Source organism: Oculina patagonica, chromosome 4 (genome assembly GCF_052425735.1).
Source record: "Oculina patagonica isolate OP01 chromosome 4, crgOcupat, whole genome shotgun sequence".
NCBI classification, from domain to species: Eukaryota; Metazoa; Cnidaria; class Anthozoa; order Scleractinia; family Oculinidae; genus Oculina; species Oculina patagonica.
Window position 1 is genome coordinate 27,754,901 of NC_135761.1, and position 27,948 is coordinate 27,782,848.

A 27,948-nucleotide genomic window follows, 5' to 3' on the forward strand; every position below is an offset into this window, starting at 1 on the left:
AACCTTTATTTGTCAGTTTGCTGTTTTCGATTCTTGTTTCATAATAACTTTTCCGAGTTTAGTGGCTTATAGCCACTTTTAGTTATTATAAGAACCTATTTAGCCTGAAGTTTAAAAACAGGTTCTCATTTTTTTAAAATTGATTTAAAATGTTTACTTTTGGGAAAATAAGTTTGAACAAGGCTTTACTGTACATGTATGCAATGTTATGTTCTGAATGATTAGTGCTTTATTTTTACATCAACACTTGTGTGCTATGCAAATTTTTTAAATTAATTGGCCGAATACCACTAAAAGTTCTATTTGCAACAATGAAAAGTTTTCTTTAGAAAATAAGAACCTATTTAGAACCTAGGTTCTCACTTGCAGGTTTTTACTGTACCGGCAAAAATGTGACAAATGTGATTTACAGATTTTGTCGAAGTTAATTAAAAAAATGGATGTCAATCTATTTTGATTTCTATCACAGCTTTGTAGTCCGACAATAAACTTCAGTCTTGTTTCCAAACTCGCGGGCTGTGGTAGAATGTCAACAATATAGTTGATTCTAGCATTTGGTACAAAATGATAGCCATTGGAAAAAGCTGTTTAAGAAAGTGTTTGGATTGAAGTGAAGTTGTAAGCGCTAGAGGGTCTTACATGCTGAATGAGAAATACTTCATGAATTATCAAAGTGATTAAACAGCAAATGACAAGGGAAGGGAGATAACCAAAGTCTTAGAAGGCGAAACTTATTTCAAATCAAAGGCCCTTTGGGCTGTCTCATGTTACGCATATTAGTTGTTTATATTCGGTTTATGTTTTGTTTTGGTCATCGATGTTTTCATAAGGCTTCTTTCTTTATGTGAAGGGTAGCGACTATCGCAGCAATCAGAGTAGACACCCACCAATACTGAGGACATGTTGGACATCTCTAAATTCAGCCAGTTTGTCAATCACTGATAGCAGAATATGCGAAGACAACAATTTGCTGTGGTGATTTACATTCATTTTTTGGCCGGGACACATAAATTTTATTGAAGAACACCAACACTTGAAACAAAAAAGCTATTAAAAGTTGTTCAAAAATATAAAGAATCTGTTATTTCTTTAATGGCTTAGAAATGTACAACGATTTCCAACTTGCGCGCACATTTTACCTACAACAAACACAATTTATAATCAATTTGCTGGTTAATAAACAGCAACAAAACACAGCAGCCTTGAGGATATATTGCATACAAGGGTCACAGAGTTCATCTGGGAATTTGTCGGCTGTTTGGTGTCCATATTCAAGAAAGAAATTCACGGAGTGCAATCTCATTAACATCAGTCCACCAGTAATAACCCACAAGGTATCTCATTTTCTTTGAAACCTGTTTCCAGTGTAGTCATCACTAATCAATAAAGAAATGCCACACTGAAATTTCAGTCTGAGGTTGTCTTAGGAACTCTTTGTGGTTTTCTTTACGATCTGATACAGTTCAACAGCAACATTGTTCACTACAACTACAGCTTCACTCATGTCACGTATGGCATTTGATGCTGGGTACTGCAGTGCTGCGGATTTTGTTGCACTCACCAAACTCCTGATGTGATTTGATAGTTTATTAGTCACAGCTACTATTTCAGTATTTAGATCACCATGTTTGATCCTCTTACTTAAAGTGTCACCGATGTAGACAAATTTATGTGCACTCAACACAATAAACTTGCTACTGGAGACAAACACCTTGGGACTTTCATTCTTGTCGACAACAGCAAAAAAGCCTTTGACAGCCTCGCTCAACACAAATAATTGTGCGTCAATCTCATACTTATAGAACTCCAAAAGTTCACGATCATTTAGAGACACCATACATCCATTTGGTGTGCCACCATCTCTTATCAAGTCGGAAAGAGGACGATGCTGAAGTGGTTTACCAACAGCTGATAGCTGGAAAGTCAATGATTGCACATTCTTTGATTGGTGTAAACTTTGGGGTAAATCTGAATCTGAGATGTGAACAGTACCCTGTTTCATCAAGGTAGCTATGTTGTGTTTTTCTGAATATTTTTGTCCTTCATCCTTGTTTTTATGATCATGTAACTGAGTTGGATCTGAATTGCATTTTCGTCGAGGTGTTGATGGCTCTGTTTCAGTCTTGTGCTCTCTCCAAATAACATCTTTTTTATCACGTCTGTGTTCAGAAAATAATGGAATCTTGTAACTCTTCCTTGTTGTGTTCTTTCTGTCTAACTTTGGCTTTGGGGGTGGCCCGGATGCTTCACCATTTGTTGTTTCTAGAGGAAACTTATCTGTGCTCTTCTGCCTTAAATGCTGAAACTTTTCACCGCTGTCTTTCCTCTGGGGAGGTGGTGGTGCAGATCGTGACTCTTCCCCTACAACAGAATCTTTTGGTTTGCGTTCAGTTGACTGCAAACGCAATGGAAGCTTTGGTGCCATGTTTTCCTGGTCACTGCCAACAGCAGGTTTCTCACTGCCACTACTATTCTTCTTGTGTGTGTCCATCCCACAAACACGACGCACAGTTGAAGGACTCCATTTCCCACCATTAGCCGTTGGTTTGAAATTTGCATCAACAGTATCTTTTATGACACTTGCGATAAGCGTCAGAGACTCTGTGTCTGACTGTTCGGACTCTCCCACAGCCATTTTACTTTGTGTTGCTTTCTGAGGTTGGTGCTCCACGCTCGATTTTTTGAAGTCTGATTTGCTTTTCTTGGTTGAGATGTTGTACAGTATTGTTGCAGCAGTGCGAATAATAGCTGCCAAATTTTGCGAGTTCTCAGGAACAGAGCGGATATGAACCATTATCAGATCTAGTTCATCATGTGTTTTGTCACCTTTGTCCAAAGAAACCTCCCAGCCTTTGTCATCAAGTCTTTGCAATGCCAGCTTCACTGCATAGTATGTCTCCAGTAGTGGCTCTACTGCTCTGCTTAGCTTCCCACTGAGTTCCTGGTTTGGTAGGTTTCTTGCATTGACCAGAGAACTGAGAGCAAATTCTGTCAATAATCTCAAGGCTACCTTTGCTTTTCCTGCGATATCCCTGATATCTGCCAACTGAGGCTTGAGAACATTTGGATTCCTCCACGTAATTGTGACAAAGCTTAAAAGTTTGTGAACTGCTCCATTTACAGCTTGTTCAAGCTTTGACAAACGTTGCAGTGCTTCGGGTACATCCAACTTTAATCCCTTGACTGCACTCATGTTGATACGTTGTAAGATGCTGACTTGACTTCGCTTTATAGTAGGAGCCCCACCAACTTGACTTAGTGCAAGAGGCTGAAAATATAAAGAGAGTAAAAGTTTTATGATCGCAACTCTTAACCATCTCACATACATCAAGGCCCGGCCAAACGCACGCAACATTTCAACGTAACATATCCCAACACTGTTGGGTCATGTTGTGAAGCAGCTGGCCAAACGCACGCAACATTTCAACGCAACACATCGCAACATTGTTGTGCACAACATGTTGGACGCGTTTGGCCACCCTGTTGCGATATGCTGCAGTATGTTAGATGGCGCAAATCGAACTAGTGCGCATGCTTCAGCGCAACAATGTTGCACGAACGTGGCCAAATGAGTACAACATCATGCAACATCCAATTTCTCCCAAGATGTTGGGAGAAAAGTTTGAGCATTTTCAAACTTGGTCCAACATGTTGCAACAAGGTGGCCAAACGATTGCAACATGCGCAACAATGTTGGGATATGTTGTGTTGACATTTTGGCTGCGTTTGGCCGGGCCTTCAAAGTGGCAAACCTAGCAAAATCTACTGTTCTCACACTGAATGTACGCTGGTATAAAAACAAATTCTGCAATCTTATTGTTCTTTTTCATTAGCATTTAACGTTAATGAGCAGAATTATCTAATAATAATAATTATAAAAACAATATATAATCATAATAAAAACCTCCCCAAAATCCTTTGCAACTGAAAAATGGTCAATGCCAAATAACTTGGTCAGTTTGAAGTCAGCAGGAGTAGTACGTCGTATAGAAATAACTCTTACCATAAACTACTTCTTGTAGAAGTCGTAGGTTGATGACGTCATTAGTTTTGCTCACTGTGACGAAAATAGTTTATTACTAAAAAAGCAGTCATTGCAGTTTGAAGCACCATGGTGTGAGGCATTTCGGACTGCCCAGGTACCGAAAAAAATATCAAAATTAAGGGAGCTATGCACAATTTTCAAAAAATGGGAGTCTGGGTACAAGTGCGTATCTGGCGTTTCATTAAATGCGAGGTAACAAGAAATTACATGTTGGTAGATACTTATATGTGAAGTAGATACTTATATGTGAAGTAGTTTTAACAAAGTTGTAGTTTTTTAAATAGTGTTTTTAAAAATGGCCATTATTACTTTTCGTGAAAAAGTACGGCAGTAAAAAATACAATTGAAAAGTTTGTTGGCTTCCTACTCAACGACCATTTGCATTTGAAATAAAAGAAAATTTTGCCAAAGGCTTGAGTGTATGCTCTTTATGATAGCGTTGTCAGTTTCTTTTCATTTTAATTGCTTTTGGCGAGGTTGGATGTAATTTCTTTCAGACAAAGGAGTGGCGCATGGGGAGAGTTTAAGCTGTGCCCCCCCTACTTGCGGATTCCCCCGCGGTCCGTATTGCGGGCACATGTTCAAAATGGCGTCGATCGATCTAGTGGAGTGATTTTGCAATTTCGAGTTCTATAGGATAGTTTTGTCAATGTTCTTTCTTCTTGACGCGATCACGAGTCCTGAAACAAAGGGTATTCGATATCCTTTATTTGTATTCCGATACCGGAGAAGAATATGGAATGAGGAGACACAGTGGGGCTTTTCGCAAACATTTCTAACAAAAACTTACAGTGACCTGAGGTCACTTGAGATAAGCGTTTCTCATTGTACTATAATTTCATTTTGAAGACTGGCTTAAGCTTATGTCTTCGGCGTTTATGTGAAGATTTATAAAAGTGCCAAAGATTGAATCGTACTAAAACTTAGCTCACTAGAATTAAAGCCGAGCTCGGCGATAAAAAAAATAGATCTTGTAGATTTTGAGGCGATAGTGACTCACAGTAATGTCACTCAGTTCGTCGAAGCATGTAATTGTTATTTATATTTGTCATCTGAATGTTAAGCTACTTCAATTTAATAAGAATCGCATCCTTTCATTATTTATACATGAGGAAATGTTTGTCAAAATATTGACCATGTGGTCATTTCCGGCCGCAAAGAAATAAATGAGACCATTTCTGAAGTTTAAATTTCTATCTTTCCATGATGTGTATTGTATTGCCAGACATAGATTTACGTTTCTTTTGCATTTTGTTGTATACAGGTAATTTGTGGGATTAATAGAATGTCTAATTTGTAAACAGGATTTACAGAATTCAGAACTGAGGACTTTCTGAATTACTGGTGAGTTAAACTATGGATTATAACAAGTTCAGGTAGTTATTGATCTCTTCAGCCAATCTCAGCAATTCCCATCCTCCTCTCTTCACACATTCACTACCTGAGACATTTTTAAAAGATCTACTTTTTGACCAGACATTTGCCTACTTTATAAAAAAGCTGTTTGACATTTTTTTAAGGCATGTATTTTCAGTTGTTGGATGGCCTTCGGTAGCATTTTAAACTACAGCTAGCAATGTAAAAAATTCAAATGAAGACTGACATTTTTTCTGCAAAATTATGATTAATGAAAGGAAGGGTGCAAAGAAAATTGATTTCTTCCTGGCCTGACCCAGGTAGACTGTGCAAGGTGAAACCATTATATGCTTACCCAAAGTCCCATGTTTCTCTGAAAGAACAACAACAAAAAATAAAAATCCATAAATGTCATTTGGCTATTTACAGTGTAGCAAGTGGAAAAAATTATTGAATCCACTAGCCCAACATGAAAGCAGTCAGTTTTTTTTTCACACACTGAAAAAGGCCACTTAATATACAGTCTGCATGCTGGAAAAATAGCAATTTCATCAAAATAAACAGTTTTTGTTTGTTTTGTTTCTATTTACAGGTGACTTGAAGAGTGCAATGACATTCCTCTTAGTCAACATGAACTCAAAAATACACATTGTGTTAATGTAATAAAATTGTCACATGATTGATTTCCACATATTGCCAGTTTAAACCTGAATATACTTTAGTGACATTTATAGCTATTTATGTAATATGAACATCCCAGAACCCAATAAGGCTACATGTGAATACTGACACTTTATTACATGTAAGTTTTGAAACCATTCTGGGTTCATGACAAAACTATTTTGTTTTGGCATGATTGTAGAATACCCCGGCACTTTTTTTGCATAACTGAAATGACTGCCACCGCAGTCCGCAGTCACCATACAAATATCAAAATTTCATGCTGAACTGATTTTAATGTCACCGCAGTCCACGGTCCACGGTCCGACACAAAAAGTTTGGTGTTTAGATTGCCTGCCACCGCTGTCTGTAGTCGTGAACGCATTTCTTGTCTACCACCGTGGTCCGCAGTCCCATAGTGAACACATGGAACAGAATGGTTTGTGTTTAGATAGGCCTACTTATTCATTTCGGTTAGCCTAATATGCACTTTGGTTAGCCTGTTCACGGTGAGCTATCTATATTTGTAAGGGCAACACTATATAGTGTTAACATGTAGAATTCTGGGTACACTACGGACTGTGATTAGGTTGCTTGCGGTTAGCCTTTATATTGTGTTCAGGATATCTATTGTTCTTAAATCCACTACGGGACTGCGGTCTGCGGTGGCAGGCGATTATAACATTTACTAGCATTTCTTAGAATCGACTACGGGACTACGGGCCCCAGTGGCAGGCAATTAGCAGACTTTGTATTATTTTCAAATAAAACACTACGGGACTGTGGACCGCGGTGGCAGGCGATTATAACAATTAAATCCAATTTTGATCAATGGACTGCATGACTGCGGACTGCGTTATGAGTGAAATATAACTTACCGGTAACAACAAAATTTCACTGCGGACTGTGGACCACGGGAGCAGACGAATAATGGCGGGGTATTCTACAATTGCTCCTTTGTTACAATAAAAATAATGAAATTACAGAGAATTTACGAAATTATTATCGCAGACCATAAATTTACTCTAGCACAGGCTAAAATGTGTCTTCAATAGTGTAAAAGTCGGGACAAACTATAGGACAAGTCGCAGTGACATGTCGCAGCGACAAGTTGCTCCGTGTGTACTGTTTACAACTAAGTCGCTGCAACAAGGTGTTTGTTTGGTGCAGAAACAGCGAATTTGGAAGAGTGGGAATGCAAACTAGTTTCCCATATTCAATATGGCGAAAATACATGACCCGCTCTCATTGGTTAATTCATATTTTGTCGCAGCGATTTGTCGCAGACGTGTACACACGCTGCAACAACGTTGCTATCACTCATTTTGTCGCTGCGACGTGTCGCACAAATTCAAACCAGTTTGAATTCGAACGACACGTCGCAGCGACAAAATTCTGTTACAGCGACATAGTTTGTCGCATGTCACACGAGGTGACTGTCGCCGCGACGTGTCGCCTAGTGTGTCCCGACCTTAATGGCTATTGAATCCTCGGCCAAATAAGCATCAGTGAACTACAGAAGATAACCTTGCTGGGTACAGCACATATTTTGAGGAGGGTGTTGTCAAGCTAAAAACTGGCTACCCTTTAGTGCCCCAGGACCATGGTTTGGTCTCGGCATTAAGGACTTTAAGCAAACATTACGTAAAGAACATAATAATAATAATAATAACAATAATAATAATAATTGTTTATTTAAATTAACAGTATATCCATAATTCATGGATCTTCACCTGTTAATACTAACTAAATATAAAAATTACAATTTGATATAAAAGAATTCCTAAAGCTAAAAAATACAATTAATTCACTGTTTTCACCGTTCCCATAATACATCTTGTTTACCCCCCAAAATTTTTGCATAAACATTGTTTTCAATTTCTCTTGGGATTTTCAATGACGTACAATCGTCCCAAGAGAATTTTGGGGGTAAACAAGATGTATTATGGGATCGTGAAAAAGCGAATATAAAAAGACAAAAATTCCTATAGCTAAAATAAAACAAGAAGCTCTTAGAGCTTAAAACTGCGCTGGTCACGTGACCACCCTAGGGGAGCCATGTGGGGCCAATGAAAAATGCACTCCCATCCCCTTTTCCCGCGTGAAACAATGTTGCGACTGACAAACAAAATGGTGAGAAAACACCTTGTGTGACATTTCATGGTTGACTAATTCCAAACGCAATTAATTATTTTTTTTATATGCTAATGCTGGCCAATTTAATTTCCACGCTCGGATCCATGAAACCAAAAAATCTATTAAATCAAACGTTAACGGGGAAATCAAAAAAGATCCATTCTGTATACTAAAGGAAGTAGAACAATTCTACTGTGACTTGTACAAGACTCATAATATTCTTCCGGACATTGATCTTAAAATTGATTCCTTTTTAAATGATTTAAATATTCCTACATTAACTGAAGAACAAAAAAAAAATCATGTGAAGGTAAAATCTCTTCGGAGGATTGTTTCCGTCTTCTCGATACTTTTCAAGACAACAAATCTCCAGGGAACGATGGAATTCCGATCGAGTTCTACAAAAATTTTTGGCCTTTAATCAGCGATTGCATTATTAGATGTGTTAATGATTGTTTCGAAAAAGGAGAGATGTCCCAATCTCAAAAGCAAGCGTTTATCACTCTCATAGAAAAAAAGAGGTAAAGATCGTTCTCTCGTTGAAAATTGGCGCCCAATTTCTCTTGTTAACGTGGACGCAAAAATTATGTCTAAAGTAATAGCCTCGAGAATTAAAAATGTCTTACCTTATATCATTCATCATAATCAAACAGGGTATATTAAAGATCGTTTTATCGGCGAAACCATTCGCTCCATCTATGATATTATGGATTGGACTGTTAAAGAAAACATCCCTGGTTTAATGATTTTCATTGATTTTTAAAAGGCATTCGATAGTATTGAATGGGATTTCCTTTTTAAATGTCTTGAAGCTTTTAATTTTGGTTCTGACTTTCTCCGCTGGGTAAAACTGTTCTACAAAAACATAGAAAGCTGCATAATTAACAACGGCATGATTTCAAAATCTTTTAAACTTGAGCGAGGCGTTAGACAGGGAGATCCACTTTCTCCTTATCTTTTCATTGTAGCTGTAGAAACGTTAGCAATTGCCATTCGTCAAAATCCAGCTATAAAGGGTATCTCTATTGGCAAGGAAGAGACAAAACTATGACAATACGCAGATGACACAGCAGCAATGCTCGCCGACACTAGCTCGGCCAAAGTACTATTTCAAGTATTAGACCTTTTTAAGAATATCTCAGGCCTCAAGATCAATAACACAAAAACCGAGGGTATGTGGATTGGTTCATCAAAAGAAAACAAAGCACAACCGTTTGGCATTAAATGGCCTAACCAGCCAATTAAAGCACTGGGGGTGTACTTCACGTACGACCCAAAACTATTAAAAGAAAAGAATTTCATTGAACGTTTGGATAGTATTAAAAAACTTATCCAAATCTGGTCCTCTAGAAGTTTATCTGTGTACGGCAAGGTTACAATCATCAAATCCTTTCTTATTCCAAAATTTGTTTATGTTTGCTCGGTACTGCCTACACCTAAAGAATTAGTGAAAGAATTGAATCAACTGCTGTTCAAATTTTTATGGAATGGGACGGATAAGGTCACCTGTGTTTCGGCAATAAATAAATACGAGGAAGGTGGTTTAAAAATGATTGATTTAAATTGCATGATCAAGTCTTTAAGGCTGGCATGGATAAAATGCATATTTAATGACAACAACGGAACATGGAAATTATATCTAAACCACTTGCTGGATCCCATGGGAGGGTTTTTCTTTTTAAATTGCAACTATGATATAAAGGATTACAACCTCTTCTCTCAGTTCTACAGTGAAATGCTCTCATGGTGGTCGGAGTTTCGTGATTCCTTTGCCTCTCAACGAGATTGGCAAAATATTATTTGGAATAATAAGGAAATTCGTATTGAAAAAAGACCAGTCTTCTACAAAAAGTATTTTGAGGCGGGCGTGATTCGTATCCAAGACCTACATTTTGATTCAAATATAAACGATGCACTCAGCCACTGGTCAGACAAGATAACCAATATTAGTTATTTGCAATGGGCTGGCCTTCGCCATTCTATACCGTCCTTTTTAAAGAATATTATTTCCTGTCCATCTTTAGCTTCTCCATCCTTCTTTATTGACGATAACATCTTTGACGTCAAAAAAAAGAAATCAAAAGACTATTACTCACTTCTTGTTCGCAAAATAGCACAATTTCCTAATATCATAAACAAACTGCAGAACGATCTTAACTTTTCTATCGATCAGCTGAGACAAATCTTTATTCTGCCACACTCTGTTGTACTTGAATCTTATGTAAAAGGATTTCAATTCAAAGTGCTCAACTCTATTCTATACACTAATTCAAAATTACACAAAATAGGCTTTAAAACAGACGACCTATGTTCATTTTGCAAGGCAGAACCGGAAACCTTGTACCACCTTCTTTATCAATGCTCCTTTGTTAAACGATTCTGGAGTGAGTTTCAAGGTTACTGGCACCAAATCTCAAATCAGCAGGTTCATCTTTCCCTCCAAGATGTTTTATTTGGAATATTATCCAAACCAGGCCCTTTACTCAACTTACTGAACTATTTTATAATCATTGGAAAACTACTTATATGGGACTGCAGAAGGTGCCAAATTCAACCCACAATTCAAGGATTTCGTACTAAAATTGCCATTAAATATGAAACAGAAAGTAAGATCAAAAAGAATGATTATTTTAAAAAAAAGTGGGTACTAATCCCAAATTAATTTATGTAATTTCCTTTTTTGTTAGTCACGTGGATGGCATCATTATTATTTGAACTATTTGAACAGCATGACAACTGCAACTGTCTTTTTTTTTTCTTTCTTCTTTTTTAGATATTCTCCTATCTGTTGTATCTCTTGATATTCAAGCTTTGTAGTATTGTTAGTATTAATTTTTGTGTGCAATGTAATCGCGTTTGTATCTTTCATGTTAATAATCTATAAGTAAATAATTTCGGTACTGTTAGTTAATATATAAGTGTGTTCGTCATCATCGTATTTTGTAGAGTTGTTATCGTAAGCTAACTATATATTTATCTATGATCGTAAGTTATTTGTAGGTAATTTATTCTTCTGTAAGTAACTTTAATTTAAGCAGCGTATATCATTGTAACTTATTTTTTTGTTAGTAATTATTCTAGTCTTGTAACTTATTGTTAGTGCGTTTAACGGTTATAATGGACAATGTTGACGCGCTTCATGTGAATTGTCGATACTGTTAGTTATTTTAGTATGTTTTGTAATTGTTGTGTCAAATGCAGAATAAAAATAAATAAATAAATAAATAAATAAATAAAAAAAAAACAGTGTTGTATTGAATTTCCGTTTAAAGATTGAATAACTCACTTCGAAAATGGAATATTGAAGCAAATAATTAAATCAAATTTGAGAAGAACACTGGAGCTGCTTTTAGCTGAATGGGAATTCCCCGGGGAATTAATTTTACCAGTAAAGTAAGCCTTTCATGTTTGTCTCAGTGGTTTTCCTTCAGATTTCAGAAATCTTCTAGAAGACACAGCTTCAAAAATACATAACGCTAAAAAGTCGAACATTTCACACTTAACATGCTAGGTAAAGACCAAAGGATTTGTTTAGTTTCTATTTGTAGCAACATTGCGTGATTCTTGCCTATCGTCATCAAAGCCTTGTGAAAGTGAAACTTGCCAACGTCAGCACATTCCAGGGCACAAATGTAATGTAAATAAATGTAAATTCTTGCCCGCTAAAGCTTATTTTTCTTTTAAAGCATGAAATTTTAGTATTTTCTTTGATTTAAATGCTTTAAAATACTTCATGCTGAATTTTTGAAGTAAAGACCAAAGTATTCACAAAGATTTGAAAGGTAGCTGATAAAAGCTTTGAAAAATTACGTGACTCAAGGTCAAGCCGATCGAAAGTGAAACTTGTCATGTCAGCACATTCTTTTACACCAACGTAATTGTATTTATTCACAGATTCTGGCCCGCTGAATTATATTTCTCTTTGAAAGCATGGAAATTTAGCATTTTCCATGAGTCAAACGCTTCAAAATCGAATAATTAACACTTAACATTCTTTGTAAAGACAAAAAAGAGAAATTTTTTCCATTTGTTACTGATTTGTAGCTTCTTAACTTCGCATGACTTCAAGCTTGACCGAGTGGAGGTCTGCGTCTGGTCACTGACATAACTAATAAACCCCGTGCAGAGCAAGAACTGCGCAGCGCAGTTAATTACAAATAGATAATGCAAGCTATTAATTAAAAAATCTTATCATTAAAAGCTACTATTGACTGCATCTTGACCTAAGAATGTGCTTTCTGACTTCCCCGCAGAAAAGTTTGAAATCGCTACAAGTTCTTAGGTTGGTAGGTAGGTTATTGAACAGGCTGGCAGACATGTCCTGGTATGTTCCATGTTCTAACTAAGGGAATTGCAAGTCTAGTTGCTGAACTTGACCGCAGTGTTCGTACCGGCAGAGGTCACTGTATCAAGTTTTAAGTAAGAAGGCCAATGATCCGAATAAAGTGCCTTATGAACTTGTTTAAGTAGGTGGAAATCTCGCCTTTCCCTCACTGTTAACCATCCTAGCTTCAAGACGTCACTACAGTCTCTTACACAATGACCTAAAACAAAACTAGCAGCGGCAAACTGTATGCGCTGCATTAGCTCTGCATGTGCGCTTTGAATATTGGTACAATTGAAATTCGTTCTCTGCAGAACAACAACGTGAAATGACCAAATTCTGCGTATTTTGGACAACGTCAGCCACGACAGCTGTTAGTGGGCTCACAGGGGGTGACCTACAGTCAAACTTTGTGCAAACTTATTTTGAATGAGAACAGTCAGACGCAGATGAGATAATCACACTCCTTCAACAATTACTGTATGGGAGAGCAAGAATCCTATTGCATCACCTGAAAGTCATGTTTTGAATCCTGATGACAATGGAGGTAACTTTGTTGGAGCTAACAAGGAGTTATTAGCGATTTGGTCGAAGAGCTGGACCAAGAGAAGATCACTAAATCGATTGTAAATCAAGGAGTGAAATGTAAGTTCAACTCTCCACTTGCAACTCACTTCAGTGGCGCTCATCAAACTATGATTAAGGCAGCAAAGCAAGCAACATACATGTATGCAATTCTGGGTAATGCAGAGACCAAAGACAAAGAGTTAATGACAGCATTTACTGGAGCAGATGCACTTCTAAACTCAAGACCATTGACATATCAATTGGCTTATTATTTGGTCAGATTGGCAGACAATTCACACCAGAGTCAGTAGACGAGATTGCATTTAACTCAAACAAAAGGTGGAGAAGAGTCTGGGAATAAGTGAGGCATTTCTGGCATCATTGGATTCGAGAATGGCTGCCTGCTCTTAACGTCAGGAGAAAGTGGTTGACTACTGGGAGATCTTCATGTGGGGGGTGTTGGGTTAGTCATTTCCCCTAATATACCTCAAGGACACAGGAAAAGATGGACATGTAAGAGTGGCCAAGGTTCAAGTCGGAAGGAATGAATTGAATGGTCTAGCCAAAAAAAATCAAAAAAAAAAAATCAGTTCTCTTCTGACTGGACCTACTCATTTCAAGAGGATTCACAAAATTGTTCAGAAGTCTGCAACAACACCAGATAACTATAGTTTTCGTAGTGTTAGGGCACTATCCATTGAGCCAAAATTTCCGGAAATCTCGGTTCAAAACTGAATGGATCGGTAAAGAGATCCACCTTTCGAGGAGGACCACTTTTCTGGTTAGATCGGTCCGATCGGAATTTGCCGTTCCATTTGACCATCCGCTTCCCCAGTACCTCTCTGTCGTGCTCCAGAAGCAACATGGCCGAACAAAATTACTATTAACCAGTGGCAGCGACGGACATTGACTTGCGTATTATGTTTTTCTCGTTTCACAAGGCTAATTTATATCCTTAAACATGTTTCCATATCTGCGACGATACGTTTTGTACGGGTATTTGTCCAGTTTGTAGGAGCTAGAGAAGTTCGTAAATATCTCTTGTCGAGTGAAAATGAAGCTTACATTGAAATATCTCAAAAGATTGAGCTCAAACTAATTGTAAATACGGGTAAGTTTACTTCTCCTTAATTGTGAAGCAGCTCGCTGGTAAAAAATATGTCGTCGTTGTTTTACAGGATATTGTCTGTTGACTTGAAATCGTCGAGTAACAATCGTTGAGTCCATATCGACGCGCCTTGTTCAGTCAAGTGGAAAATACCGTTCCTTTCAACGCACGAAAATTTCAGAAATTCAAACCGGAATTTTTGGTTGAATGGATCGCACCCTTAGTTTTTTCCATTTTATTGCTTAAAATTAAGTGTAAATTCTGATTTACAGTTGATGAATCAAATTGGTTTCCATGTTCTGTATCATTATTATATGGCTACAATAATACGCACGCTCATTATTTTCTTGTAATGACCAGACATTATGAAAAATTTTCTCGGCTCTACGGTTTTTTGAGTTGTGAGTAAAACCTACTAGCGCAATTGCGAAAACGACAATAAATACCAACAAAATGTGAAGTCTATCTTTTCAATAACTGAAAGATAAATATTAGCATACTGATACTTCTCTAGTATGAGCGACGAAGAGAGCCACAGCAGAGAGCGAGAGCGAGTTTCACCTCAGTGTTTTTTTAGATATTTTTAGAATAGCACTAAAAGGCCATATAATAAATAACTTATTAACCTCGTCCGTTCGGTCATTACAGGGGAATCTTAGACCTCGGCCTTGATGTATTGACCTTGCTATCGCTCAGTCAATACATCAAGGCCTCAGTCTGAGATTCCCCTGTAATGACCTCACTCTCGGTTAATAAGTAGTATTTAATTTGCAGTTCTTGATATTCCACTCTAAAAACTATACTAAAATAATTGAAGGGTTCCGTTGAAGAAGGGAGTTAGTGATTTTGGCTAAAAATGAACATTGCGTGTTTGTTTACATTTATGATTTAAACATTTTATTAGATTCATTTTTCAGTGGCTTCTGTTTTGTTTCCAAAAAAATAATGTAAGCAAATACCGTAACTTGGTTTTTCCAGTTGGTGTCTTTAGAATTTCCTCTGTTTAAGTGGAACAAAGGAACTCCAAAAGATGCTGACTGGACTAACCAGGCTTTTTGCATATGTTATTTCTCAAAAACAAATCAAAACCCAGCGAAAATAACAAAAGGACAATGTTTTGCAGACATAAACAAACCTACATGTGAAATTTTGAGTTGTTACGGCAAAGTTCACTTTAAGCCAATAATCACCACCACCCTTTTTCCACCCGACCTTCAATTACTAACCGAGATTTAGGAAATAATTTAATTAGGCAATTTAAGCGGGTAACAAAATCTGAAAAGCTTGCCACAGTTAGTGAAATGGTAAAAACCTTACTGCCCTGCATACATAAACCTTGAAGGGTTCATGTAAGTTTCATTTTAAGCACACACAACAGTAAAACAGAAAGGCTGATGCTATACCACCTACCTGAACAGGAACATCATACACATTGATATCTTTGCTTCTTCCATCACCATAAATCTCTTGGTAGTCAACATAATCATCATCTTCTGAGCTTAACTTTGCGCTGTCTGTGCTAGAAGTTGATTGGCGCTTACCATCATTACCTATCACATGTGTCACAACATCTCCAGGATGTCTTGGCATGTTTCTGTTCTCTTCTGGTACAGAATTCATATTGGTGTCAAATGAAAGACTCCCCCCTTGCAGTGGTCTTTCAAGAGACCTTTCCTTTTCTTGATCACCAGGTACAAGGGGAACATCATAAATTTCTGTATATATGTCAGGTTCTTTGTGAACCGGTAGAGGCTGTTTCCTCTCACTTTCTCCTCTTGACCCTTGCTCAGCACTACTGTCCATATTGTTTTCACATGACAAGTCAGTTGACTGATTAGTAAACAGCTCAACTCTACTCTGCTCCTTGTCTGCAGCATTTCGAGGCATGTCATAAAAATCTTGAGACAGATCATCTTCAAGGAGTGCTGTGGGTACATCATACACATCAACACTTGATATTGCTTGGTTGCCAAGAACACTTTCAATTCCAGATTGCTTGCTGTTAATTTCATTACTTAGTGAAGTATTACCAGGGAGAGAATTAAACTGCTGCTGAAACTCTTGTAATTCTTTACTTATACTTGAGGAGTGCATAAATCCCTCAGGTCTGTTAGCATTGGGAACATCATAGTCAGGACTTGTAGTTCCCCTTGGTATAGCATAATCATCAGCAACCTCATGAGACCTGGGAACATCATAATCAATATCCTCAAAAGAGAAACATTCAGTAGATTTGGATGTTCGAGGTGATGTTTCTCCTTCTAATCTTCTCTTAATTTCCTGCAAGCGATTACCAGGTGCAATTCCTTGTTTTCCATGTAATGAACACAGCCACCATCCAATTAGTCCGTCCACATCTTGTTCCAGCACAGTTATGACATCACCCTTCCTAAAGCTTAATTCATCAGGTGCATCAGCTAAGTTGTCAAACAGAGCTTTGGCAAGAATAGCCTAAAACAATTACAAAAACAAAACTATTAATAAGCAACCATTATAGGTATCAGACACCCCAGATATTTAAACATGTACAGTTGTAACTGGGCAGCCTGGGGTAAGCACGGTTAATAATTTGCTCATTTTTACCAAATGGTAATGAGTTGTAGTGATCATTCTCGAAGTCACGTGTTTACCTCATTGGATCACTCACTCACTCCATTCTGATATTAAACCGCAATTAACTTATGCATTTAACAGTAAACGTGCTGACAGAAAGGTTCTTTAAAATGCCATTCAGCACATGAATTATTCTCCAACCTTGTTCCCAGGGTCTCCCTCTTCCAGGGAACAAGGTTGAATTTTCACAAAACAAATCGAAAGAGGATCAGTTACACATATCCTCTGATCTGCTCTTATCCGGTAGAAAGATAATATAATTCGCCGTACGAAGCATCAGAGCATACGTTATCAATGACCCATTCACGTAAGAAAACATGCAAAGGCAAATGAAGTGAGATTGTGACATTACTGATGGCAGCTATAAGCTACACGCAGTTATGCTTGCCATCTGATGTGTTTTTGCGTCTCGTCATCTTGTGTCACGTCATCTGTTTTTCATCTTTTCGAGTCGAGCAGAAACACACATTTTTCTCTCAAATTTTATTCGCTGCTCAAAATAACGCTATACGTGCTGACAGAAAAGTAAACATATTCACAAAACAAATTTACTTAATGCTAAAAAGTTGAATATTAATTTTTTTCTGGTGAAAAAATAGAATTCGTGCTATGAAACCTGAAAGCACGAACCATCATACCGCAGCTTCCATGAAAAATAAAACATTCAAACGCAAACAAAGTGAGATTGTTTTACATTATTGGATGCTTATTTGAAAAAACCCATTCTCGTTCTCAGAGCCTTCCATTTCTTTTGGTCACGTGGTCGGCGAAACGGAGGGCTCTGGTAACACTGACTACCGGATGTCGTAAAATCCACGACATCCGGTAGCGCATGCCCACTGCATAAATGTTCGTCTGCGCCTGCTCAGTAAAAGAAAGGGGAAGGCTGGGGCTGATTGAGACAAGAAGAAAGCGAATTTGAAAGAAGATACGACATTTGAGTTTGGCGTTCGAAAGAGCTGTACAGCAATCCTTGCTACAATTGTCGGAGGACATCAAGAAACAAGGAATGGAACAAAAAGACGGCAGATAGAAAAGTTAGAATTCAGAGGAATTGGAGTCATAGTGTTTAAACACTGAGTCGAGGATATCATCAGCTGATAACATTCCGACGGTTGATGATACTGTGAAATTTATTTATGGCCATGCGGAGGTATTGTAGGAAAATCAGAGCTAAAAAAGCAGCTGAGCGATGAGGTATCATTCAATTGAGCGGCGGTAAGAAATATCACATTGAATTTCAAAGTCTTCATGTATTCATGAACTCCATTTAGTGTGTATATCTTGTATAAGCTAAGTTGATAGTGCAAATGTTTGCAATATTTTTAATGCAATAAGAAGTACAACCGAGTTACACCTTACAAAAGATGTACTTTCATTTTTTTACCTAATTACGCATGCAGTTTTTATCAGCCAATCAAAAAAATCATATTTTTTACCGTTACCAGGGCCACTACGTCATGTCATTTAAAAAAATATGCGTGGCCCTGGGGAAGAGGATGAAAAAAACCCTATCAATGACCCATTGACGCAAGAAAACATTCAAAGGCAAATAAAGTGAGATTGTGATATTATTGATAGCAGCCATAAGCTATATGCAGTTCCACTTAAATTATTACAAATTATCATTACGCTTGCCATGTGATGTGTTTTAGTTAACATGACATCCACAGCAGCACGTTTTTGTTTTGTATCACAACATCTTGTGTCACGTTAGTAAATGAATGAACATTAGTAATAAAGTGAGATTACGTTATATTATTGGACGCTAATATTTTGGAAAAAATGCGAAGGTTGGCACTTCATCAAATTACCATGAGGTTGCTCGAAGAGCCTTTGTTTTTTTCTTGTCATGCGCCACTAAATGTCTCAACTCTGCCAAGCTGACCTGTAGCTGTACAAGCATGTACTGTGATCAGTGTACTATACAATGCATGCTGATACGTTCTGTTCACTCCAATACACCTTACTGAGATCTGCCACACAGATGTGAAGACTAGAGTATGTCTCACGGATGTGAATGACCACTAAAATTTGTGATGATTGAAACTATTTACACACATTTTACGGCTTCAAATTGTGACCCATACATTCACATTTAAAACTTTGAGCCCTGCATTCACTATGACTTTAATTTTTGTCACATGAAAAAAGTAAGACATTTGTCACACAGATATTGAAATTACTATAAAACTGCAACTGGTTACATCAACAACAAAGCTAACACAGATGTGTAAACTAGATTTCTTTAAACAGATGTAAACTTAAACTCATCTTACAGATAAATTAGTTTCTAAAACTTGTATTTAGAGAAACATGCTCCTGTCTCTTCATCACCTCCATGTAGAACACCTCATGTTAATTAATTTATTATCACACCCCCTCAGCGACGCTGCAGTATCATTTATATCATTTTTATAGAGAATAGTGCTGTGAACATTTTCATTTAATTTATGCTGATTTATACTTTAGACCCTTATATGGTAATGATTGTATGAATTTATTGCACAATCAAGTAAGTTGACACGTGAGAAAAAATGTCTTGTAATTGATTCATTTGAATAACAAACATGTCTTGTTGTGTTTATTAAAACAACTAACATTCCAGCTACTGAAAGAATTGTCAAAGTTGAATTGGCCATAAGAACGCTTGACTCAGAACAAGCAGACACATTGACTTGCATTCACTTTGGCTGAGATCAAATTTGCACGTAAGTCAAGGCAAGTTTTTCACGGCTTGGCCAGCAAGTCTTGCTGTTTACTTTAAGTACTGAGTTGCAGCACACGCTGAAGTATTCATCAGTCGAAAAGGCTTTTTTGACAACTTGGGTGTACTTGCCAGTAAACTTGCGAGAGTCCATGGGTCTGGCTACCCAACAAAAGTCTGTATGCAGCAAGTTCAACTTGGGAACTTGCGTCCACTTGCATTAGCATTTGGCCAGGGCTTTACAATTTGTTGACTCACTTATCCTGTTCCCATAGACAGGAAAATCAGACTGCACAGTTACCAACTACTGTATACTTATTTTGTGCCTAGCATCAGCCAAGAAAAAATACAAATCAATTAAGGTCTCTTTTGAGATTACGACTATTTTGCATGAAGTATCAGCAACAGTACAAACAAAAACGACGGAACATTTGGATAAGAATGCATGACAATTGAGACGAACATGCTCATTACTACAAGTGAGGGTGGGCGAAATAACATTATTTTCTTCAGGTTTTTCACTAGACTAAAAGCAGTCTTTCTTTTGCTCTAAAATCTGTTGAACAAAGGCAAAAATTGTAAGTGCTGCGAGTAGCAAAGGGAGCCAGCCCGAGTAAAAAGAGAGACTACAATGGTTTCATACTGCATTTCTGATGCTCACTGACAGTTCTCAATGACACATATGCCCATTTTGGAATATGATACTTCCGCTTGCATGCAAACTCCAAATCACTACTGTACATGTCCTGAAAAAATTGAAGCCAAGACCGTAGAAGAAGACAAAAGCAGAATGTTGGCCAATGTGCAAGCAGGAGATCCTTTAAACAAATCGAACTACCTGTTGCTACTTCATTTTCCGTACTCTTCCAACCAATAAAGGTATATTTTCCTTGGTTTTCCATTTCTTTGACACACTGAAGTTCAACAAGAAGAACGTACGTGACTCTAACACACTATTATTGTAAAGGCAAGGTAGGAGTGTCATGATTTCATTAGCTGGCAGCATATCCTGTCCACATAGGGATGAAAGATGTTTACAAAGCTTCGAATGGCGAAAACTTACAATCATTTTTCACAAGTGTACCCTCTCTTTGAATGAATCAATAGGGTATGTAGAGTTGGCAGATTCTAACGAAATATGGCCAGAACATTCGCAGAACATTAAAGAACAAAAGTTTGTCAGGAATTTCCTTTATAATTTTGGATATTTCGCTTATGGTGGCCACGAACGCAACAGGGTTGGCAAATTATTCCTGCCCATACTTCAAAGTGCTACTATGATGAAATTCGCATCTTTCCTTTTGTAGTGGTTTTAAATACTGTATTATCAAGTACTCTATATGAGAAGAAAAATGCTGTTTACTGTTTTCCAATATCTCTTTGCAAATTATGTATATGTATAATTTAGACTTAACCAAATTCTGACCAAATATGAAGAAAGTGGTTAATCATCATGGTAGAGTACAATAATAAGGATGAAAGATGTTTACAAACAATAACTGATATCTCAGCAAGTCTCTGATTCTTTGCAGTAACATAATATGAACTTAACAATTTGATTACCATCTCAACATACTAGGTTCCAGATCCCCGATGCTAAAGGCTTTTTTTGGCCAATTATGGTTGTTTTGGATTCGATGTGAACTATTTACACAGTGGAGGCTACTATCCAATCAGAAAAACCCTCGTAACCACAAAGTAAATGCATTTGACCCAAGGCAATTAATTTTGTAAAAACGTGTTCTTCAAATATCGGAAAGATACTCCTCAGCATGACCAAAATACATTGAGATTCCTTTCAAATACAAATATCTGACGACTGCAAGCGATGTATTGGAAAAATAATAGAGTAAGCTCTTTCAGCCTTTAATTGTAAATTAAAAGTTCTAGCTATATTTTGAAACAAAAGAAAATTTCTACCAATCACAGTAGTGTTTGCAAGCGCAAACAAAAACAAGATGACTTGGCGTATTTCGTGTTTGCTTGCATGGAAGGAAGTGGAAGAGCTAACGTGTGCTACACTCGAAAACAGTCCGGGGGCATGCTCTTCCGGGAAAGTTTGGATTTCAATTTCTCTTAGATACCGGAAAATATGCTTAAATATTTTTTGTAAATTTCAAGAAAAAAAAGTGTGATAAGGAGATGTTGGGGTCTACACAAGGACTTCCTACTCCTAAACAAATAAGGGAAACCCTCTTTTTTATTTCAAACTTTAAGTTCCCCTATGATGAACAATCAACTGGCAAAGTTTGAACTAAAATCTATTGTCAGTTCTGTTTTGATGGAATGACATAAAGCATGCTCAAATTCTTTCCATTCTTCTTTAAGACCTAAAGGAAAAAAGCCTGGATGTATAAATGGTATTAAAAACAGTTATACAATATGGTTACACACATGTTTACAAGTAAGATTTTAATTAAAAGAAATTGTACAAATTTATTACCAGACAGCTAATCAAATTTTATGCAAAATGTTACTAACGACTCACGAAGAAGTAAATCATTATAATAGTGGCTTTCTAAAGTACTTATAGATTACCTAGCAGCAATACCTGTAGCAATAATTATGGAGTACCATGTTACAGATAATGGAATAAACATCCCAAAAGTTTTTCTTACTCAATAAGTTGCACTTAGAGGTTCACCTTTCTTGAAATACTTCAATTTGCTCTACATGTTTTGTAAATTATGTCATCTTTTAAGTCTAACTAAAATTGATACAGTGTACCATATGTTGTTTGTATCTGAAACTAGTGAGTAAAGGCATTATACTGACCATATCATCCTCAATGTAGGTTAGTTGAGAGAAACATCTTTAAGCAAATGTTTTCACTTTGTAAACACTTTCCTAAAAATATGTGAGTTGTGTAAGTTATGCACTGTATACATTCTGTCTCACTTTATAAACAACAGGAATGGCAAGAATTTCTTATGATATATTTACTGTATCTGTCTATTCCCTTCTTCATTGTAGATATTTTTAAGCTTAATCATTGCCAGTATGCAATCTCTAAAGGATATTCTGTCTTTTCTCATGTTTTATTATGAAACTGACCATGTCAATAAAAAATGTGCAATTATGCAAATTTGAACAAAATTGCTAATGAGATTAACACCTTAAAATAAGTAATGGTTTTAATTGTCAACAACTATAATTATAGCTAAAAACAGTGTAAGTAAGGCTACACATGGGCATCTTTCCAAAAATTAAATTATGAATGCAAGCAGTTTCTTTCTTTTGGTAAGATTTTCTGCAAGAACAAAACATGTCACAAAAACAATGATGCTGATGGTCAACTGTCCCTTTATTGATCCCCTCCAAATTGAACAGAAGTAGTAGAAGAAAACTTAAAAACTGTGTAATGAGACTTTAATAAAGTTTTTTGGTGTATTGGCTTGGGAAACATGGACTCAGTTATTTGGGTCTCCCTAAATGGGCTCTCTAATACCGTAAAATTCCCGACCGGTTATAACCTCGCCCATATATAAGCCCCCCCAGTTATAGGCCCAATTTCTACCTGAAAACAAAAAATACATCAGATTATAAGCCCCCCTCTACAATACTGAATAGGGCACATTGTCGCTTTATATTATAATTTTGCATTTTTAACTTAAAAATGTATCTCGATCAACACTTTTTTTATTCCGCTTATAAGCCCTCTCAGATATAAGCCCCTCCACTTATAAGCCCACTCAAAACCCCTAGAGCTTATGACCGGAATTTTAGGGTATTACTTGCATTTTTTCCCCCTAGAGAGATTGCAACTTTTTTTGCTTTATTTGATTACAGACCAAAAACCAATTTCTCTGGGATGGTTTCATCTTTAAATGCAGGGTCACATCCACTGTCACCAAATTATTAGTGTTAAAAGTCTTCCACGGGCATGCCATGCTGTTTAATTAACACATCTAAGTAGGTATATGTGGATAGTATTTGGTTGTTATGTGGTATACCATCGCCAAACAGGCAGTGTAACAGAAAGGTGTGTTTCCACTATCAAATCCCTTTGGAGAAAGCAGATAAGAGTAAGCAGTGTCCCAAAACAGCCCTGTGTATGTACAGAATAACTCCTCTGGATGATTGCCTTCCATCACCTGATAAGCTTCTGCCTGAAATTGTTCACAGAAATTTCTAAAATTCATTCAGAGTATGAACATCAAGTCCACCAAAGTACTAAGAAACAAATGATGGAGAGGAATTTAACCAAAAGACTTTATTCAACCAAAAATTTGAGGCCAAAAACAAGATAACGGCACTTAAAAGCGTGAGCTTCGTAAACTATGAGCCAGGAATAAACATGTTTAAACACACAGAAAATGCTTTAAGACGGAATCCACTAGGAAGTCGAATAATATTTATTAAAGTTGGACAAAAATCCAGTACCAGAATAATTTAAATCCTATTGCGTTATTTCCTACCCTTAATAAAAGGTAAAGATGCAAGTAATTATCTGTGATAACACCAACAATAATTTCATATCAGATTCTGAGAAAATGAGTTTCAAAGTTCACAAGCTATAGGCAAAATCTCACGTGTAGCCATTTTGTAAATTCGTCTTAAGCGATTCAGTAGAATTCAGCGGAACTTTGAAATTTGTTTTCGATGTTTGGTGTTGTTAGAAAAGGTTTCTTTTGATAAGATATTTGAAGCAGTAACAAAAAAGTTTGCAATAAGGTGGAAATAATTCTGGTACAACAATTTCTTATCAGAGTCTGAGAAAATGATATTCAAAGTTCATAAGCTATGGGCAAAAGCTCACATCTTTTAAGTGTTTCATGGGAATTTAGTGAAACTTCGAAATTTGTTTTCGATGTTTGGTGTTGTTAGAAAAGATTTCTTTCGATAAGATACTTGAAGCAGTAACACAAAAGCTTGCAATCATGTGTAAATAGTTTTGGTACATAATTTTGTCCAATAACTACTCGAAGTCCTGGCGGATTTCCTTACATCAAGCTTCCTTTGCATTAAGTAGCCCATAGAGGAGAATCAGTGTTAAAAAAAGAACATTGCTGGAACTGTAAAAATGGGCAGAGATAAAACTTTGCTGATGTACTTGACAGACCCAACTAAGTGCAGCAATGTCAATTGTACTTTTTGAACAAACCACAGACTGGCAAATTTAAACTCACGCTATTTCTTGTGTTACAAGTCTGGAAAACCTCCCAGAAAATTATGGGGCACTTTCGAAACCTTTTGAGAAATGCTTCCACGAATCCGAGAAGTGTGCCCGAAAACAGCCTCGAAAAATCTTTCGGGCCAGAGAAGTTTTCGGGACTTTTGAGAAGTGCACGCCAGGTCACTGCTACCAAACAGTAACTTTTCTCACTTAGAAGCCAACCTACAAAAACAAACCAAGCAGGCAAAACGAAAGAGAGCCAGCAGCAACAAGCATGTTCCTAACAACTCTGAACCAGTGTATGTATGGAACTCGAGAAATTTCGCAAACTGTACCAAATAACAAAAAAGCATTTGCAACCAAAAGGCACTAACAAAGGGCCACCCGTATGTAGAATGAATGAGAAGTCAATACCGACTTTTCCCGCTATCTCAGTGACAGTGTTTGGTTAACAGGCATTTAACAGACAACCGGCTGCAACATCAACTTAAGTGGATAGCAACCACAATCCCAATGGAGAAACTTAGCATGGTCAGTCCAGCTGCGATAAGGAGGACCATAGACCATGAATTCATCAAGACCAGTCTTAAATGAAGTCATTGTTGTATGAGGTGGAAACATTTTATTCCAGCCAAGAAGCCAAGAGATACAATCTGGGCAGCAGACGCGGGTCCCAACCAAATTTAAGAACTGAAAACCAATTGTGTGAAGTCATGTTGAGTCATTATGAGCACCAGTATGCTCCGAATCTGTTCCTGATGGTTCACGTGACATTTTTATTTAATTATACCAAGGTTCAGTGGAGCATCTGTTCATGTTAAGATTTGGTCACATGCTTTCTTTCTTTATTATCCCAAAATTTCCCTGTACACGACTAGCCCAGTGACTAGCTTTAGTGTTGCTGAAGTTTTGCAAGCATGGTTTCTGGTATAAGCCTGATTTACGATATACGATACAGATTCAAGAATTTTCAATAGCAATCCTCCAAATTAACTTTTCTCCTTGGTGGCCATTTAGCAAGTACCTAGTACTTACCGGTATATTTGCCAAAATATAAAATTATCTATAAATCCACATGCCAAAAAGGGTGAATGAAACAAAATTACACTGCAATTTTTTTCCTGGAAAAAAACTTGTTGAAAGAAACATGAAGAATAAAAAATGAAAAAGATCAGTTTACAAAAACAAGAAATGCTGTGGTACTTGTCCCCAGTAGGTTTTCATAGCAGAACTTAACAACTTATTTTTTAAATAAAATCCATAAAGTCAGAGAATTTTTCAGTTCGAATGATAGTTGTCTGCTCAAGCTCTGGAGCAGTCTTCTTGTCGTTGCTGAGCTGGCGCCAGTTACAAAATTTTAGTTACCATGGCGACTAAAATGGTCGCAACTTGGAGGGTTGGATAGCATCACAGTCAGTGTCTTCTTAATTGAGATAGAATGAAACCAAACAGCAAGGTATTTTCGAGGAACCTTGAAAGCTACAAGAATGGAGGGGAAATTTATACAAAAGAACAGTTTTATTTACTGTGGTCTCTTTGTCCCTTATTATGATCTCTGAAAAGCCTAAAGCATATGCATATCTCCTCGTCTAAGGTTTTCAAAAGGTAAAGTCATACAGGTAATTAAATGCTGAACCAGTGCCATCAATTGCCAGATGAAAATTCTAACCAAGGTAATATCAGAGAAAAGAAACGCTATTTTCATATTTAAAGTCTGACTCGTCCCCAGTCGTCTTCATATAGCACGCGGCAAAGGGAGAAGCACGCGCGCGAGGTGCGCTCCCTTTCTCGGTACCCGTCTCTCCCTCCGCTGTATCTTTGCCGCGTGCTGTATGAAGACGACTGGGGACGAGTCAGGATTAAAGTATTACTTTTGATGGGTGGTGTCTTACAAGAACCTGCCAAAAAATGCAAATTTTTTACCAAGGCAAGTGTCTTGGTTCACCTGTTACAATCTACAGCCCTGAGTTTGACAGTTTGTTTACACAGACAAACTGGAGCCATTTCCCTGATAATGTTTCACAATTCTGGAAATAATAAATTTGTTAATACAAAACTAAAAATGCTTGATTTCCCAATTTTGTAAGCAATCAGCTCCCTGAATGTGACAGCTCTTTATGCAAACTGAGTCAGGATGGCCCGTGAACATGGCACAGCTGAAAGTCAGCTGCAAAATAAACAATTCAATATTCTTGCTGATAGTGGTAGAACAAACAAGTGGACCGCTCATGAATCAAACCCCACAATTGTTTTTGGGAGAGAAGCATGAAATGGCCATTTTATTTTCCATGAAATATGAATTGACTGTTTAATATTTCTTGAGAGCAATCATATACTAGCTAAGAAAAAAATGTTTAATCACAATGCAATATAATTTGGATACAAAATAATTAATTTATTTGTTTATTTATTTATTTATTTATTTATCATCTAAGGATTTTTAAACTCTCTTGATAGGTTAGAATACTTTTAATATAAATTAGATTATATTAATGTCAATTTTTTTATGTCATTCTGGTATAGTTCTTGCTGTCTAGATCTTAGGAGTATTTTATTTATGTATGATCACAACACAATGTTGGATATAAAATGTTTGATAGTTTAGCTGAACGATAATGTCAATAATGATAAGCAAAATATATAAAGAATAAATATTGGCACGAATAGCATTCCAAGACAGATAAATAAGCAAGTCTGTATCAGAATATTGATGCCCAAAGAGAACTATGAAGACCAGAAAGCGTTACAAAATCTTCTTTGCCACCGACAGAAACGATCTGTTTGATTTTAGCCGTGATTTCACTCCATAACCCAATACCAGGACGTAAATAATGTTATTTAAAGCAGTAAATGATCTAAGCATGTTAATCTGAAACTCTAGGAGGTAGCTTCTTACCGGCGGAGCGGACATGTCAGTTTAATTTGTTGCAACCCCACGCAACTTCTTTTTTTACAACTGGTACACGTCTTCTTCTTACATTCGTAAATTCAAGATAAAACCTAAAAGAAGCCAAACAAGAACAAGATAAAGTCGTGAGCAACGTCAGAACGACACCACAAACCGATCTTGACACCGTTACTTGTTTACGACTTGGCTGCAAACATGCTCTTTTGCTCAAAATAAGCTCATCTAACTTTCATAACACCAAATAGGCGGGTATGCATCCAGCTGACTAAATGATCACCTTTTCCTGGAATGTAGTCAGGTCCATTAACTGTCTCTCGTGAAAATTCAACAGAAGCGAGCTGAAGGAATTTCAAATAAACTCGTGCATTCCAATGCTAGTGACGTAATTCAACATGGCCGCGCCTTATT

At 37.0% G+C, this 27,948-nt stretch overlaps 1 protein-coding gene across 2 annotated transcripts; it reads right to left on the reverse strand.

The window, feature by feature from the left end:
* Positions 1-89: 89 nt before the first annotated feature.
* Positions 90-27,940, reverse strand: LOC144650057 (enhancer of filamentation 1-like). Of its 2 annotated transcripts, XM_078509703.1 has the most exons (4): positions 27,818-27,940; positions 27,529-27,632; positions 15,607-16,647; positions 91-3,268 (listed from the first exon to the last, which is right to left on the reverse strand). In XM_078509703.1, exons 2-4 carry the CDS (start codon positions 27,541-27,543, stop codon positions 1,424-1,426), a joined length of 2,901 nt encoding a protein of 966 aa, XP_078365829.1. In that variant the 5' UTR covers positions 27,544-27,632; positions 27,818-27,940; the 3' UTR covers positions 91-1,423. The 2 variants fall into 2 exon arrangements, with proteins under 2 accessions (XP_078365830.1, XP_078365829.1); XM_078509704.1 differs by lacking the exons at positions 27,529-27,632; positions 27,818-27,940 and adding an exon at positions 22,292-22,368 and having other exon boundaries at positions 90-3,268.
* Between the last annotated feature and the right edge of the window lie 8 nt (positions 27,941-27,948).

Excerpts from the sequence above, each read along its gene's own strand:
- LOC144650057 (XM_078509703.1), bottom strand. Across the intron at positions 3,269-15,606 it reads TGTATGATGTTCCTGTTCAG|CCTCTTGCACTAAGTCAAGT; the intron begins GTAGGTGGTATA and ends TTATATTTTCAG.